Genomic DNA, 12,785 nt, shown 5'->3' with positions numbered 1-12,785 from the left:
ATTACTTTTTGAGAAACGAAAGCAGTAATGCAATATCAGTCACTAGCAACTAAAACCGAACTATGACTCAATCGTTTGTTTATCCTGCTCTGCAAGAGAGATCTGCAACATAAGTTAGTTCCAGCATAAATGGAACTACAGCATCAAACCCTAAATTGCTTTAAAAGACACTTTTGTATATAGCTACACTAGACACAATAGGATATCAACTGGTCTGATGGTTTTCGGATCTAACAGGGCATAACTGATTCTTGTGGCATTACTTGAAAGAGACGACTGTGTTAATAAACTCTCAAATATTTCGTAGCCTAATGATAACAATTGATCACATTTTCGTGTATAATTGTCGTAGTCTTAGCTGCCAACCCATTGCTGACGTAAGGATGCATAAAGATGAAACAACAAGAAAATTTACTCAATCTGAATTACCGTTCACTGAAAGTATGTTGTCCGACAAATAGTGTTTCACTTGCTTCTTGTAGCATGTTGCACTTATCTATAGATAACTGTTAAAGACTAGTTATTCCTATGATGCGCACTAATTTCGACAGTCAAGCATGATAATAAAATCTATTTTGCATACCGTGTTGAGATTTTTTTGTAATTCTATTATCACCCTAAACGATGATTAAGTGATATATTTTTCCATTTTTAATGTTGAAACCAAGAACAAGAACGCAGGGCATGCATATACAATAGAATATTATAAATGTGCTAGTTGTACTTCAGCATAAGGGTACGGGCCACTGCACTAAACTTTCTCGTTCTCACTTCTACAACTGAATCAGTGGTGCTGTAGTTATTACGAAACCGTTTATTACGAAATATGAACAAAATTATAATCGGTGCTATTGGAAAATTGTATCGAAGGAAAAAAGCCTTCAAGAGCAAGGTAGCTGTTGAGTATTATTTCATGAGAAATTATTCATGCCATATTGTAGGATAGTTAGAGAAATGTTTATTTGTGAAATATGAACCAAATTGTCAAAGTTATTCTTGAGAAAATTATCCGTAATGAATACGTTTCAAGAATACACTACCGCTTATGGAGTTTTACATGGAAAATGATTTATGCCAATTACATAATTATAAATTAAGTATTTATTAACAAATCATTATATACGTTTCCGTCTCTACTAGTACCAAGCATGGATTCTGTCAATTGTCCACTGATGTATATGAAAGCGAAGAAATAAAGCCTATAATTCTTTCATTTTCAGTTGTGGGAATTTAACGGTAATGGTAATAAATATTGCTTTCCTTACTGTTAGTAGTAGATCAAGGAAATTAGAATATTTTTTCAGACAGAAGTAATATTTATTTACTTTATATAAACTGCTGCCTTATTTCTGCTAGTAATAATACTTACACAAAAGAATTCATATTAAATAAAAGTTAAGCTATGTAGAATCATCATATAAGTTTCTATTTTACGTGTAATAATAACAATAAATATCAATATTGAAAATGTACTGAAATGTACGGCGCAAGAATGGTCTATAAATTGAACACATGCTATGAAGTTTCTTCACTAAAATTTTCTTCACAGGTGGTAACAAGAAAAAATCTATTATAAGATACTGACTTCCATTTTTTTCTCTTTCTTTTCACTTTTGAGCGACGACAGGAGAAAAGGAAGTACGGTGTTCGTGAAAAGAATCGTATTCGAGATTTCAACGAATTTACACGTGTCACAACACTTACATACCGAAAATGTTATTTTTCGATTGTCTGTTAGTCTGTTGGTCCATTCGTCCTGATGTACACTCGCCTAGAGGTCATACCGTTCAACGTATCGAAATCAAATTTTAAACTTATAGTTCTTATATAATTACCCAAAGAGGATAAACGAATTTTTTTATCTACCACCAAAAATAAGGGTAGTTTACTGAAGGGTGAAAATTTTAATAATGTGATATTTTTTTAGAAAATAGCTCTAACTATTTTGTTTATGTTCCGTAAATCAGTATTTCACTAACAACCCTATATTCCTGTATTAAGTCGTTTCTCTTGGAAAAATCCAAAAGAGGTAGTTTAATGTTTTGCGGGTGTTTTCCCGGACGATTTTCTCAGAAACGACCGGGGAGTTTTGTTCGCATTTCATGAACAAATGTTCCCCTAAGGAACATACAAGGTAGTATAAATCATTTTTCATTGACCCATTGGCGCTAACTTACGGAAAAGTTTCGTATGTTCGTAAAACAACAAAATTCAGACTCTCAGAAATTTTCCGTTCCACATCTCTCCGGATCGTTTCCCGCTACCAACTAAAATCTTAGTATATATGTTGAACATTTCATCACTATGTAAATTCATTGTTCATTAATAGATGGTATGACTATGCAGAACTTTTCAATTAGTCCTAAATAATTATGAAGTATGGCGTGCAGTATGTCAATTTTTCTCTAAAATAATTTAAAACCTTGCCTAAACGTATTTTAATTTCCAGAAATTGTGTGTGCCAATGAGTTAAGAAATCCAGAAGAGGTAGTTTACTCTTGGGGAGTGAATTTTCTGCTCGATTTTCTTAAAAAAGGCTCAGGCGATTTTGTCAATTTAAATATTTAAATATTCCATGGTATAAATTATTTTTCATCTACAAACTCACAAAGAGTAGTTTACTCTTGGTGGTAAGTTTCTCCCAGACGATTCTTTTGAGAAGCTACTGAGACCATTTTGTTCGCATTTCATAAATAAATGTTGCCTCAAGAAGTCTGCAAAATGATATAAATGATTTTCCATTAAAAATTTTACAAGGTGTAGTTTACTCTTAGTGGTCAGTTTACTCCGGAGAATTTTCTCCTTCCCCCCCCCCCCCCCAAAAAAAAAATCATAAATAAATATTCCATTAATAACCTGCATTATAGTATAAATAATTTTTCATTTAAAACTTTTCCGCACAATTTGCTCAAAAACTGAAGTTGATTTAATAGTGTTTCTTTAACAAATACTAAATTTACAATTCTGTAATAAGCACAAACGATTTTCCATGAAAAAGTCCACAAATGTTAGTTTATTTTTGAAAGATGTTCTTCACGGACGATCTTCTCAAGAATGACTTCGACAATTTTGTTAGGATTTCATATTTCTGTATCAACTCTGCAATATGGCATGAATAATTTCTCGTGAAAAAAATTCCCAAGAGGTAGCTTGCTTCTGAAGGTGTTTACGTTTGATACAGTTTTCTAAAAGCGCCTGTTATAATTTTGTTCACGCTTTGTAAATAAACGGTTCCGTAATAACTACAGCATGTTATGATTCAATTCAACTGAGAGCAAGAAACATTAGTGCGGTAGCCCGTATCCTTTATTAATTTATGCTGAACTACTAGTAGCACATTTATAATTGCTATTATATTTGCATCCTCCCTGCGTTCTCGTTCTTGGTCTGAACACTAAAAGTGGAAAAAGTATATAAATATGTCAGTTCCTTTCCTAACCAAAATTGTGCATTATTTGTTATTAAATAACCATAACCTAAGTCTCAAACTGGGAAGATAGTATAAATTCATGTAAAATGCAGTTACTTTCACCATTACTAAAGTGTCACTCGTAAAATGAAATGAAATGAAATCTTCGAGTTTTACGTCTCACGGTTATGCCTACTAGGCTAAAAAAGATGGTCATTATGAAAAACGAATGAAATAGTGGAATGAAGAAAGTGAGAGGAAACTGTAGAACCTCGAGAAAACCCGCGCACACGGTGTTTGTTCACTATAAAGTTCACTTGGCGAGGGCTGGAATGAAACCAGGCACCCCACACACCAGACGTGAACACTCTACGACTGAAAGTATATCTCATATCTTTCACTGTTTTTAAAGTTAAATATTGACAGAGTTTAATCTTCGTCACATAGCTTAGCAAAAATACTACTATTTCTAATAATAATAATAATAATAACATGGAGTTAGAGGTACGAGTTCATTGAACTTCAAAGCATTCACTATTTTCCACGGAAGTTTAACCGAATCTAATTATTTATTGAATAAGAAAAATATCTCAACATTGCCTCCAGTACTAAAAATTTGTTTTTATTTCCTTTATAAGGATAATCTAGAACGCAGTCTTGTAAAATAGAGGAATATAAAATGTGTAATAATGCTTAATTATAACAATTACCGAACCTTCTTAATTATTATTTTCATGTATTTACATAATTAAATGATGAAAAACGACTGGAAGCTTTCGAAATGTGGGTGTGGAGAACAATAGAGAGAATTAGATGGGTCGAATGGAAAACGAATGAGAGGGTGTTAGAAATGGTGGGGGGGAAAGAACAATTTAGATGATATTAAGAAAAGAAACTGGTTTGGACATCGGATAAGAAGGAACTGTATCTATGATGAAGGCAGAATAATGGCAGAATATCTATGATGAAGATGATGATGATAACACAATTAAACGAAAATGAAGCAATTATTGAAGGAAGAAGAAGAAACTGTATGAATGGTAAAAGAAAAGTTATTATATTATTTTCTACAGGACATAGTTCTTTCGTGCTTGTCACTTTTGAACTCGATTCAAGTTTTAAGCGTATTACTTCATTTCTATTCATTCACTGTTTTTAGTATTGTTGCAAAGTTAGAACTGGCTTTAACATCAGAACTCAAATAAAAAATTAATTTTACACTTAGTTTTAGGAATAAAGATATTTGAATTTAAAGCACAACGCATTTCCTACTCTGGCTGTATTATTTTGATTAAATTATGGATTAATTAAACAGAATATCAAACTGTCATTTTTAGTTTCTTCATACATGTTAAAGAAGTAAATCTACTTCCACTGCACTTAAATTTTGGTTAGAAGAAATTCTTTTAAATATTTGATATAACTATAAGTAAACTCAGGGCGAGCCCTAGGCAATTTGCCTCCCCGTGCAATGGCACTATTTGCCGTTCCCTCTCTCTCTCCAGAAGGAAGAAATCTTAAAAGCCACTATTTTAAGTATCCTACCCCCATCATGAACCACGAAGCAGAAGGAAAGGGTACTCAAACTCAGAAAAGGCTTAAACACTACAAATACAATATGTTCCTTTTTTGTACAAATATAGATCCTTTTTTTTAAATAAAACAAATAATAATCTATTATGTTAGTGAAATATAAAACAAACACATCTGTAGAGGAAAGATGGTAATCCTTTTTATAGAATTCAATATCGAGCTTCAATCTCAATATATCAGTTTGCAATTCCAGTGCAACTACTACTTTTATCTTTATTTCTTGATTTTCCTTTTTTATCTGTTAAAAAAAAATGAAAAACTTGTTTCTACCTTCAATGATAAGGAACTTGTTTGTGACAAAGACAAGACTAGTTTTCATATCAAAACTGTGATAACTAACTAAATGGAACAGGTGTTCGAAAATTGAGTTCTTGTATTTGACAACAATCAAGCAATTCTTGCCGGGATTTGTTTGACCATTTTTTTTAGCAGTCTATGTGACTTTAAACTAATGCGACCTAAATATGATTTATGAACGTAGTATTCAAATAGAAGGTCAGCTTCGTAAATTTAACTACCATCATCATCATGAAGTCTGTTTCCAACAAGAAATATTTATTTGAAATAATATAGTTATGACAAGTTATGCCGCCCTTGAAACTTGTCGCTCCGTGCAAATGCACGGTTGCACATATGGTAGAGCAGGCTCTGAGTACACTAAAGTACTGCCTTCGTTTAGGGTATTTGTTACCTGTGGATTTCTTTGATTCTTTAACTTAATTATTCTATTAAATCAAGTAACACAGATATTTAATAGAATAGTATCTAAGAGATTTAATAGAATAGTATTTGGTCTAAGAGATTTATTCTATTAAATCAAGTAACACAGATAAAAACTTAGACCAAATACAAAAAATAAAATAAAAATAAATAAAAAAAAGTCGACTACGTCTTCACTATTGTTCTTCAGTGATGCTTTTTCGAAGGAAATCTCTTAGAAACGATATATCTAAATCAACAGTATATTTAGTATTCTCGTACAATAAATAACAAAATGATTATGTTTTGAATGATGACACTGTAATGCGTGATTTTGCATGTTTCATCTTCTCTAATACATTTTAAAGAAAGTATGAGCTACTCTTGTGTTTTATGTAGTTTTTTCCTAGAAGCAAGCAAAGTATTTATAATAAATATAAAGAGTGAGTTTTATTTTCGTGTACATGAGGAAATATCTCAAAGAGATCAAATATAGGACTCTGTTTGAAGAAACGAGAACAGACCGAAGTGAGAGAAATAACGAAAATGGAAAATAAAGAACTTTAGCAACTATAACGAAAGTTTGTAGAGAAGAAATGTGGACAGTAAATTAATTTATTCGCAGAACAAGTCCAGATTATTACGGACTAACTTAATTTCAGAAAGATAATATGTTAATTATAGGCCTATGTATTTTAAGTCACGTAGGGCTTAAATATTGTTAATAATTTCTGAACATGCAATGAATATTATCTTGTATAAAGGTGTAATTTACTCATTCTTGTATAATATGTATTCGAATTTATTTATATATATATATATATATATATATATATATATAGAGAGAGAGAGAGAGAGAGAGAGAGAGAGTAAAGAGACTTTCAAAGAAAGGCGTGTTTTAAACTTTTAACACGTTTAGGTACGGAATTGATTGCTTTTGTACGTATATTACCATATTACCATGATGAGATTCTTTTCAAAAGCAAAGGTAATAGTCGGTTACAAAACCCCAATGGAAATACATATGGTTCGGATAGGTCCATAGCTCATATATTGATTGTGTCCATAGCTCATATAAAAAGGAACGTTGTACTCTAACAAATTAATGATACAATGTATACTACTAAAAAAACTACCACAATGTACACTAACTGGTTATTCTGAATCTTATTATTCATATAAAGTATTTGTAATTACTGCTTGCAGGTCAGTGATAATGCTATGATTTTCAGAGAATAATTCGATAAAAGAAACAGATGATTCGAAAAAGGACAATTTATCTTTAATCCCTGATGGAAGTATATGGAAGTCTACATCTGTTATAGCGCTGGTATTCGTGTTAGATTGCAAACACTACCATGAATATTATGCGCTATTTATTACAGATTCAATAATTACCAATAATCCAGAGTTTTTTTTTTTTTTTGTTTTTTTTTCACCAGAATACACAATTTCTTAGAAGAAATTGAAACAATAGATTCAAGTCCGTACATCACTTTTAAGGTTGAAAACTTTGAAGTGCATGCCAACCAAAATGTACCACCTTCAACAAATTCAGACATTTCAACGAAAGAAGCATCAATCCTCAGTAACTAATATGAAATTACTAGCTACTACTTATTACTTAATAATGTAATGATTTCTTAACTTCATTTATCATTCATTGTCAAAATAATTCAACCAGTATCATGGATCCACATTTTTCTGTAAAAATGAAACACGCTGTCTAAGAAAAAGTTATATTGATGTTAACCAGTTCTTCACAATTAAAAAAATGAAAGCTAATAGAGAGTCTGAGCACTGAATGTAAACACCTTGACAGGTATTGCCCCCTCTCCTCATAGATGCTTTGAAGTATAGGAACGAACAGTGTGAGTGTTTGAAAGTTTGATTTCCAATTGTGTTTGGTTTGGAAATAAATAGATTTGCAACCGATGTATAATTTTCTGAAATACGGACAGTTTTAAAAGAATTTCAAATAGAATTTACATTATAAACTTTTAAAAATTAAATTAAATCATTCAGTTTTCTGTCCCACTCGTACGTTCTACAGACTAAAGAAAACGGATTATTTATGAAAATGAACGAAAGATTTGGTAGAATGAGAATATGGGAGAACTTCGAAGAAACTTCCCCCCACACACATTGTCTGGGATCAAACCAGGATCTCCCCGCACTAGAAGTGAGCGATCCACCACCCATTATAAAACTTTTAGCTTAACGTTATAGGGTTATGCTCTGTTAGTTCTAGAATACTTAAGGGGGCAGAGTACTAAATATTTTTCAAAAGCTAACAATTTTTCTTTTGCCAGTTTTTCGTAAATGAAAAGAGATAATGAAATGTATCTTACCTCAATAATAGATAATGTTATTCTACACCCGAAAATACGAATTGGAAGAATTTTCAGTGTTGCCATCCATAGAAATGACAGTGTGACCAGAATTTGAATTACCCAAAAATCTAGGTTATGGCAACGGCTAGAGAAACGATCTCAACGGCAATTGATGACTTATCATGCTGTCTGTTTTCCTTGTTTACTACTTTTTAAATAATATTTGTATTTATTTTGTAATAAAGAGTACAAAATAAATATTTTTTAGTAAACAGTAGAATTAAAATACATATATTATTTAAAAAGTAGCTAACAAGGAACATAGACAGCATGATAAGTCATCAATTGTCGTTGAGTTCATTCTTCTAGTCGCTGCCATAACCTACATTTTTGGGTAATTCAAATTCTGGTCAAACTGTAATTTCTATGGATGGTAACACTGAAAATTCTTCCGATTCGTATTTTCGGGTGTAGAATAACATTATTTATTATTGGGGTAAGATACATTTCATTATCTCTTTTCACTTACGAAAAACTGGCAAAAGAAAAATTGTTAGCTTTTGAAAAATATTTAATAGTCAGCCCTCTTAATGATTAATACAAGTTAATGATGATGATAAAAAGATAGACAAATGAAGGTAGTGGGAGAAAAACGGTAGATATGCGAGAAAACTAGCGGACACGAAGTTCCTACAAGTTTAACATTACTTTAACAAAAGTAATTTTCAATCTGTGTAACAAATTGTTCTTTCTAGTTTTCGCTCATCACTTTCGATATTTTATTGCCACAACAAAATCCAGTATCAGTTATGTATTAAGAGGATCATGTGCAAATATTTTTCTTTAAAAGAAAACGAACTCTATATTTTATTAATGTGTCTAGTGGTTAGAAAGTTGGACTTACGTCCGCGTGAGCCCGGGTTCGATTCCCGGCCGGTGTTTCCCAATTTTCGGCGTCCACCCGGCGTCGTGAGGCAAACTGCGGAGTCATGTGAAAACAAGACGGGACGGACACTAGATCTGGAAAGCTCATGATGCGCCTGTTAGGAACAGGGCGTCACAGCGCACTGACCGCGTGCTCGCCACTAGACTGGACGTAGTTCAGCCGTTCGCTAGCAGATGGCGCTGGAGCAGGCTTAGGCTCACAAATGGGCCGTTACGGTAAGTGGTTTGGTTTTGGTTTTGTAATTTAGTACTTGGATACTAATTGCAACGACTAAAACAAAGTGTGTTGGATTTATGTACGTTGAAACAAAAATAGTCATTTGAATTAGTATCGTGTGTAGAACAGCGTTTCCCAACCGGTGTGCCGCGAATGGGCCGCTGGTGTGCCGCGAGGAGATCGAAACAAAAGTATTAATTCTATAGCAATCAAATTGCAAGATTGGAAAAAATGTATTTTTGTATTTCATATTACTATGAACCTCTACTATAAATCTACAATTTTAAGTTTCATGCTGTGTTACATTTCTGTACATTTTTAATGTTGAAAAAAGTATTTGTTATCATTGCTATGACCATTATCGCTTTTTCTTTATTGTTGCAGACTATTTCGTAACTTGAAATTTTAAAATATCATTCAATCCTTTTGCAAAGCAAACATGCATACAAATTACTTACATTTGTGTTTTAAAAGTAAAAGAGATTTCTTTGTTCGTTCCTTATTTAGTGATCTTCGTTCTTAGTGGAAGGTTGGATACAGTTATCGAAAAAGAAAGTGTATTTTTAAAAACCTGAGTCCTTTTTATTTCATTGCAATTGTTTTCTATTTTTAAATGAGAATGAAAAATAAACATAATGATTTACCACGGGGGTAAAAACAGTGATAGAGCCTTTCTTCTCTGTGAAAAGGATATCAGTAATCACAGGAAAATAAATACCACTGTATTTTATATTTACAAATAATAATAATAATAATAATAATAATAATAATAATAATAATAATAATAATAATAACATCTATAGGAGTGTACCGCGAGAATTAAAGTTACACCTGCAGTGTGCCGCAAGTTGAGAAACCTTGGGAAACGCTGGTGTAGAACCAAGTACCGATTAATTTAAACTGCTTTCTGATTTAAAACATGCGGCTAGTTTAACAACTGTGATGATATTCCATATTTTCCTGTACCCACTATATCTTTTGCACTGTGTTTTCAGTAATTAATGGGTTGGGTACATGCTAAAGCATATTCGTTTCTCTGAGGTGTTCTTGCACATCATTTCCAAGGGTTACCAAATTGCTGCTTCTACGGATGAACATGTCATGTTTGTAACAAGCGACTTCGATAAGAGAGGGAATCATCGCAATTCAAGTTTAACGATGGAATAGGTAGAGAGGTGCTATAACAGCCCACCGGTTACCTACAGAAGTCACACTGAACGTTCTGACGTGGCTTTGTATTTTCTATTTTTGAGTCGAGTCATAATCTACTATTGTATTGATATGTGCTTGTCAAATTTAAATTTTTGTTGCTTTTTTACGGATTATTTTATTTTATTTTTTATTTATTGAACAAATTCCTAGATACAGCATAACTATGCCATTTTACACAGGAGAATGTTAACAAACAAGGAAAAAACAAAACAAAACAAATAACGAAACAACAGTGTAAACAAAAAGTGCAAAAGTAATATTATTTCGCCAAAACTCGTTTAATTGCTCTTTCAAACACCGGGTAGCTTGAAAAAATGTACACATCAGTTGTTAAATGATTGTAACATTTCGGTATTCTGTGAAGAAGAGACCTCTGTATAATTGTCAATCTAGGGCGGGCAAGATGGAATAGGTGGATATACCGGGTTATGCAAAAGCGGACACGTAAGGATAGTTCCTGAAGTAATGTTTCCGATCTCAAGTTTCAAATAACAATTTTATGAAGAAATTTAATGTCAGAGTTATTTCTATGTACTCCCGGACTCTGGATATTAAGATATCGCCATTTATCTTCCTTCTTAGGTAATATTTGAAGTTCAAGATTATATTTACTTTGAGGTTCCCTGGCATCTCATGTTGTATTGCTGAGTGGGACGTTTTATTTGAAGTTCTGTAAAAAAAAAATGCTTTTTTTTTTATTTATGATTTTGTAGATTGCTTGGAAACGCTATACGTCACATTGTAGGTGAAATAGTTGACGGTGGCAATTCTGAAGACAAAAGTGAAAGTGAAGGTGTCGAAATTCAGTTCACAATAAATACAATATTCGAATATATATATCTTTGTATTAAAACGTACAACAACTTGCTATGTATTCCACGGATAAAATGCAAGAAATTTGCCACAGTGGATACTAGTACAAGCGGAACAATGAAAGAAATAATAAAAGAGATGAATTTACAAAATTCAAGTATGTACACTTGCATAACAGAGCCATGGTAGCGTTGTACATAAGGCGTCTATCAACTAAAGCCCGGATTTGGACTCCCTGGAAGAGATTTCAATTCTCTCGTTATGCAGCTCGTCCAAGTGATGCTCAGGAAATCGTCTAGCCACTGACAAATAAGCATCTAGGCAAACCTTAGAAATACAGGCCGCTGGGCGTGGTGTTTACCATACCATCTCTTGTATATGTCGATGTCATGTGAGTATGGACTGTCTTCACACAATCCATTGACTACATTTACTTGTGCGGAACATTGAGAGGGGGAAGTAACTTTACATTATATTTTAACAATGTCAAGAGTACAAGTACTGTCTTGGTGTCCGATAATATTCGATTTCTATTTCTTCGAATTTTGAAAATATCATTTAATACCTTTTCTTGCAATTTCTCGTACTAAAGAGACGTAAAATATTTGTCAAAATATTTGCTAATTATATTTAATTTAGTATTTGATTTATTTACGTTAACGCCCGACCATAATTCTGGCGTGTAGACTACTTGGAAAGCTTTCGTGAATTTTTCAATAATACACATTTCCACGAAAGCAAAGAAAAATCTGCTGTCAATAGTACTTTATTTCTGTGCTTTCCACAGAACGTTATAAATGGGTTTTTTGCCAGTATCCTCAAAAGCTCAAAATAACTGAAGAGCCATTGATTGTTATAACACATTATAGCAACTCGTCTTTAGTATAATTTTCTCGAATGTTTTAAATGTTATATTAAGATGTTACGACTTTAAATATATATATACATTATGCAAAATATTGCCACATAATTAGAATACGCAGACATTATGTACATGAAAGAACTTTCGCCACAATTGATATTTTTAACATGTATATGTGAAAACATAATATTTACAAGTGGACTAACATCCCAATTTGAAGGGGAACATAGATACTTAGTGATGAATTGTGCACAAAGAACTCATAGAATAGTGCGAAGCACAAATAGTGTCCGTTAGTAGATAAGGAGAAAGTTTTAAACATCAAGATATATATATGTATTTATATATATATATATGGAAGAGTGCTGGTTTGTGAAGAAGAAAGTGGTGTAAATTAACGACAAAACACCAGTGATTTGCTTGAAGACTTGGTGAAGTACTGAAATAGTATATAACAGAAGGATCACTCATACCTTTCGTTCCAAAATATGTCCTCAGATCAAGTAATAGCTTCTTGTTACAACCTTACTGCGAGTAATACCCTGAAATCATTTCAAATATGAAGTAGAGACAACAACTGCAGGTAACAGAAACAAGTTTCCTACAACTCTTTTGGGAAATTAACTAATTACTTGTAAAAAAAAATATATTAAAATAAATTTTATTGAATAATAAACAAGAAAACACTGTAACTAAATACAC

General features: G+C 32.3%; 1 protein-coding gene across 21 annotated transcripts in view; it reads right to left on the bottom strand.

Moving 5' to 3' along the window:
• Positions 1-12,785, bottom strand: part of Glut1 (Glucose transporter 1) — a 942,408-nt gene that overhangs the window by 19,456 nt on the left and 910,167 nt on the right. For 2 of the 21 annotated variants that reach the window (XM_081744233.1, XM_081744239.1), the window contains one exon: positions 12,557-12,625. The exons of the other annotated variants lie outside the window; for them this stretch is intronic. In XM_081744233.1, coding sequence (XP_081600359.1) covers positions 12,609-12,625 — 17 coding nt within the window. In that variant the 3' untranslated portion in view covers positions 12,557-12,608. The remainder of the gene's footprint in view (positions 1-12,556; positions 12,626-12,785) is intronic. 21 annotated transcript variants of the gene reach the window in all.

The sequence above is a fragment of the Thermobia domestica genome, chromosome 17 (genome assembly GCF_964235325.1).
Source record: "Thermobia domestica chromosome 17, izTheDome1.hap1.1, whole genome shotgun sequence".
NCBI lineage: Eukaryota > Metazoa > Arthropoda > Insecta > Zygentoma > Lepismatidae > Thermobia > Thermobia domestica.
The sequence above is the reverse complement of the archived record's forward strand: the minus strand, read 5'-3'. Positions and strand labels throughout refer to the sequence as shown.